This window comes from Argentina silus (assembly GCF_951799395.1).
Source record: "Argentina silus genome assembly, chromosome: 15".
Taxonomy (NCBI): Eukaryota; Metazoa; Chordata; class Actinopteri; order Argentiniformes; family Argentinidae; genus Argentina; species Argentina silus.
Genome location: NC_139669.1, coordinates 11,221,192 through 11,226,593, shown reverse-complemented (window position 1 = coordinate 11,226,593; position 5,402 = coordinate 11,221,192). Strand labels below are relative to the sequence as shown.

Below are 5,402 nucleotides of genomic sequence, written 5' to 3'. Positions count from 1 at the left end.
TCCACCTACTCCCCTGAACCATACACCCAGTCTGAGTCTGACTACTACCCATACACCAGCTCCCCTAAAGGTAGTGGCCATGCCCTACACCCTAGATCCTACACCCTAAACCCTACACCCTACACACTAAACCCTACACCTTACACCCTACACCCTACACTCTACACCATATACCAGCTCCCCTAAAGGTACTGTCCAAGCCTTACACCCTAGATCCTACACCCTAAACCCTACACCCTACACCCTACACCCTCTAGCCCTCTTATTGTCCACTAGTCCTACACCCTACACCCTACATCCTAAACACTAAACCAGCTTCTCTAACTAAAGGTACTGCCCATTAGCCCCATTCCCTACTCCCTAACCCCCTACAACCTACACACTGCACCTCTAACTCTCTTATTGAACACTACCCCTTACACCTCACACCCTAAACCCAGGCTCCCTCAAAGCAAGCCATATCCCAAGGCAGCATGCACACCTGTAATCATGATGTTGGAACAGTGGAATTGTGAATGGAAGCGGATGCATGTTGATAGAGTACTGGAGTGAGTCATCACTGCCTTCCACAGCTGGTTTGTTTGGAGAAGTCAACCCCTAAGAGAGTGTTTATGACATAACAGAACAGAAATTGCCAACGTAACAGTTAGGAATGGGTTTGATGGTTCCTCTGGGTTTTATCATCTATCTCTTTAAAGAGTCTTTAAAGAGCAAGTCATTGACTGAGGAGTCTCCCCCACCTCTCTCTCTCTCTCTCTCTCTCTCTCTCTCTCTCTCTCTCTCTCTCTCTCTCTCTCCCTCTCAGTTCTTCGTGTGCCACGGAGAAGGTTCTCAACTGGAGGAGATGAAGAATGCTGGAGTAACAGTCTTCAAAGAGTGAGACGCTCTTTCTTCCATACCTCTCTCATCCTCCCCTCTTCTCTCCTCCTATCTGCCTCATTAGTCCCATTCTCCTCTCTTCCTCTCTTCCTTTTCTTCCGCGCTCTCATCCAATCTGTCATCTTTTACATTGGTTAACTATGCTTCTTTTTTCATACCCCTTTTTCATTCCCCCCCCCCCCTCTCTCTCTCTCTCTCTCTCTCTCTCTCTTTCTCTCTCAGATCCAGAGTGGCATAGGGCGGATGATCTTAAAGGAGGAGATGAAAGCGAGATCTGGTTCCTATGACAACGACCCCTGGGGCAGTGCGCGGAACTCTCGCAGCGGCAGCAAGGAGACCCTCAACACTACGGGTTACAACAATACTGTTAACGGCTGTGAGGACACACCCTCCTCCCCTGTTCATGTGTGTGTGTGTGTGTGTGTGTGTGTGTGTGTGTGTGTGTGTGTGTGTGTGTCTGTGTCTGTGTCTGTGTGTGTGAGTGAGTGAGTGTGTGTGTGTGTGTGTGTGTGTGTGTGTGTATGCTTGCAAATGTGTATGTGTGTGTGTGTGTGTGTGTGTGTGTGTGTGTGTGTGTGTGTGTGTGTGTGTGTGTATGTGTGTGTGTGTGTTTTGTCGCACGGGGGCCTTTTATGAGCCTCAATATCTGCTGTCAATCAAACACGCAGGGGAATGAGGTAGGGATGGGCCAGAGAGAGGGGGGAGGTCAGGGGTCACGGCTGCCGGAAGGCACAGGGTTATTGAGGCTGAGAGATGAGATGAGACGTCCACAGCAGCTGCTATTAAATGGTGGGCTGCACTGGGATCCAAGGGCCTTTGGCATCCTAACAGGACTGGCCAAGCCTGCTGGAGAACGACGGGACAGGGTGTGCAGACTTGTGTTGCAGCCCAGCACTGATAAAATAGGAGGCTGTTGGAGGTAGAAATCGGAGGACGGGCTCATTGAAATGCATGGAATGGAATAAGGAACGGCATCAAACGCACCTCTGATTTCTACCTCCAACAGCCTCCCTTGGTTGTAGCTCTCCAGGAGTAAGGTTGCCTCCCTCCCGTTACTGAATACAGTGTGTCCCTTTTTCACTCCCTCTCTCCATTGCTTTCATCATCTCCCTCTCTTCCCCATCTGCGTGTTCAGTACGTCTTCTCTTGTTTCTATTTCGGGGGCTTCTCATGGGGGGCTACACAAAGCGGCTGATATCGCTCTGCTCAGCTACTCTCCGCTCCTCTCCTCCCCCCCTCCCTCCCTCCCTCCCTCCCTCCCTCCTCTCCTCTCTTCTCTTTTCACAGATCTCTCTCTCTCTCTCCTCCCCCTCTCCTTGCCTCTCCTCTCCTGTACTCTCCCAGCTGGTGTCCCATATCCCGGTTTATTTATGAATAGTAAGAAAGAGGTGGCATGTTTCTCTCTCATAAACACTCACTTTGGACGGGAGGAGAGAGAACTGAATGGGACTTCGCTGGGTCCACATGAAAGGCGTTGCAGAGGACCAGCATGCATGTGTGTGTGTGTATGTGTGTGTGTGTGTGTGTGCGCGCGCATGTTCACCTGTGTGTGTGCGTGCATGTGCACGTGTGTGTGTGTGTGTGCGCGCATGTGCACGTGTGTGTGCACGTGTGTGTTTGAATCCGCTGCATGGTCTCAGTTTAGTTTGCTCTTCATTTCACCTCCCTCTCTTCTCTCCGCCTCTCTCCCTCTCATCACATCCTTCCAAGCTCCGTTGGCGCTTTGATGTGCTGTGTTTCTCCCAGGGCCTGATGGGTACCCAGCATGCTCTTCTCGGTTTGTTCGCAGAGCTCTCCTTTAACTGGATAAACGCTTCTGTGGAATTCTCTCAAGAGGGAATTCTCTCTCGTGCTCTCCAGAGCTAGTAGTATCAGGCTCTTTCTAGCACTCTAGATTCTATTGCACGCACTTCAGCAGAGTAGAGAGAGATATAGATAGAGAGACCGAGAGAGAGAGAGGGAGGGAGGGAGAGAGAGAGAGAGGGAGGGAGAGAGAGAGTGAAAGAGAGAGCAAGCACTGACATAGTAGTTGTTATACAATAAATCTGGATGTGTCCATTTTACACACACACACACACACACACACACACACACACACACACACACACACACACACACACACACACACACACACTATAAAACTAATTTGTGACTAATTATGTGACTTCTCTCCCTTCTTTCTCCTAGCTCCTCGCTCCCATTACGGCACAGACAATGGTGAGTCATAATTACACAGTAAACACACTATTATACAACACTGTACAGTACAGGGGACAGTTCTGCGATTTCTACCTCCACCAGCCTCCCCTGTACTGTATGCTTCACAAAAATAGGCTATTATGCCATGGACATGACAACGCCACTAATTCTGGTCCTAGATAGCCACATAGTTAGGGTTGTTAGTGCTGGGCTGGAATAAAAGTCTCCACACACTGAAGAAAGACCTTCCAGAACCAAGTACAGATAGACAGGTACAAGTTAGTATTTCATGTGTTAGCAGACAGCGCCCTCTACTGTGCGTACATAGATGTGCTCTCTTTCAGACTCGTACTTCTCCAAGTCTTCGTCCCTGCCAGGATACAGACGGAACGGCGGGCAGAGGGTGAGGAGACCAAAGTTCACGTGTGACGTTCCTCAGTACTCACTGTACTGTTTAGCCTGTTGGTCCTTATTCAAGCTTGTTCAAACCGTATGGATGTTGTATCCCTCACCGGCCTTTCTGTCTGCTCCTCTGTCCTCCTGAAGCCTCAGAGTGCCGATTGCTACCAGTATGATAGTGGCAGTGACGTCAATTGGGGAAATCGAGGTAACTATGGAAAAAAAACACGGAGGTTCAATAATCAATCGTAATCCATTATGCATTTATATAGGATTTGGAACTTTCTCCAATTCCAATGTTTTTGTAATCATTGATTGTGTTTTGCCTTTTTCTTCCTCTACAGAATGCCAGGTAAGAACCAGAGGAAATTAAACAATGTGTTTATGAGATGACTGTCCATTATGTTCAAGTTGTTAATGTACGAGTGATGTGGTGGCCGGCTAACTGGACTGGCTACCTGCACTGTCTGTACCCCTGTCCTCTCTTGCAGATTTTCCCATATGAGGCGCTGATTGTAACCACTAGGGGGAGAAACAGGCTGCCAAAGGATGCCGACAGGGCCAGACTGGAAGTGAGTTCATTGCCTTGCATTCTACAGTGATCCTAACAAATGTTAGCCTAAGCCAACGCTGGTACAGTAATGATTTGACTTGATTTGATGATCTTATTGAAAGGGGACACTTCACTAATGTTTCACATCACATTCATTATCTCCAGCACCATACCCCAGTGTCTACATAAGTGAAAACGAAGATTTTCTACATTCTGTCGTCAACAAGATACGATTCCACCTTTACAGCTTTGTTCTGCCTGTGTTGTCATCTAGCGCCCTGTGTTTCTCTGTGTCTCCCAGCGCCATCTCTCTCCGGAGGAGTTCCTCCAGGTGTTTGGGATGACCATGGCTGAGTTTGACCGTCTGGCTCTGTGGAAGAGAAACGAGATGAAGAAACACGCCAGACTCTTCTAATGGAGGGAGAGAGAGAGAGAGAGAGAGAGAGAGAGAGAGAGAGAGAGAGAGAGAGAGACACTTCTAACCACAAAGAGGAGAAGTGACCCTTGGTGGAGAAGGAGAAAAAACTGTTCTAAAACAGCGCTCCACCCACCCAGACTCCCAGTCTCACTGCCATGGCTGAAGACCTGTTCTAGTCCTCACACACACAACCAAATCCTCCTCACCTCTGCCTGGACTATGGAGATACACACACACACGCGCATGCACGCACGCACGCACGCACACACGCACACACACACACACACAAACACACACACACACACACAGACACACACACAAGGTTCTGAGGAAGGGACACACAGAAGGATATGGTGTTAGGGTGACACAGCCATATTGACCTTTGCCCTCTTTAGAATTTGAACATGCATCCTTCTTTCCTGAACTGCCTTGATGTTATCACTGACCTAACACGATTGATTGGTGTAAACAACCATTGCACAGTGTTCACCTCTCCACCTATCCAGTGATGCCTGATCAGTGGTTTGTTGAAGGAAGGGGTGGAAGGATGCATAGTAAACTATTCAAACAAGGCCTCTGGGGTCCACTCACTAGGGTGGCAGCTTCAGAGCAGGGAAGATCACTACAGTGACAGCAAGGGAGGCTGGTGGAGGCAGAAATCGGAGGACGGGCTCATTGCAATGCATGGGATAATCCATGCATTACAATGCACTCGCCCTCCGATTTCTGCCTCCACCAGCCTCCACTGAGTGACAGTATCAGGAGATATTTGGCTTTGCCTTACTTTTGTTTTTGTTTTGAGGTTGCGAGTGTGCAGCACCAGCAAACGCAGTGAGTAGAATGTAGAATGTAGATATCATTTTTATGCCACTTTATCAGAATGAGTGAATGAGGATGCAGCATCAACTTTGGTTTATGAAATACATGGCTACATACGGTTAAGCTTTAAACTTT

General features: G+C 48.5%; 1 protein-coding gene across 1 annotated transcript; it reads left to right on the top strand.

Moving 5' to 3' along the window:
• Window positions 1-6: 6 nt before the first annotated feature.
• On the top strand, window positions 7-5,106 carry LOC310815789 (actin-binding LIM protein 3-like). Its single transcript, XM_083685712.1, has 8 exons — window positions 7-70; window positions 806-876; window positions 1,102-1,255; window positions 3,067-3,096; window positions 3,423-3,481; window positions 3,625-3,685; window positions 3,822-4,049; window positions 4,332-5,106. Exons 3-7 carry the CDS (start codon window positions 1,123-1,125, stop codon window positions 3,848-3,850), a joined length of 312 nt encoding a protein of 103 aa, XP_083541838.1. The 5' UTR covers window positions 7-70; window positions 806-876; window positions 1,102-1,122; the 3' UTR covers window positions 3,851-4,049; window positions 4,332-5,106.
• The last annotated feature ends 296 nt before the right edge of the window (window positions 5,107-5,402 follow it).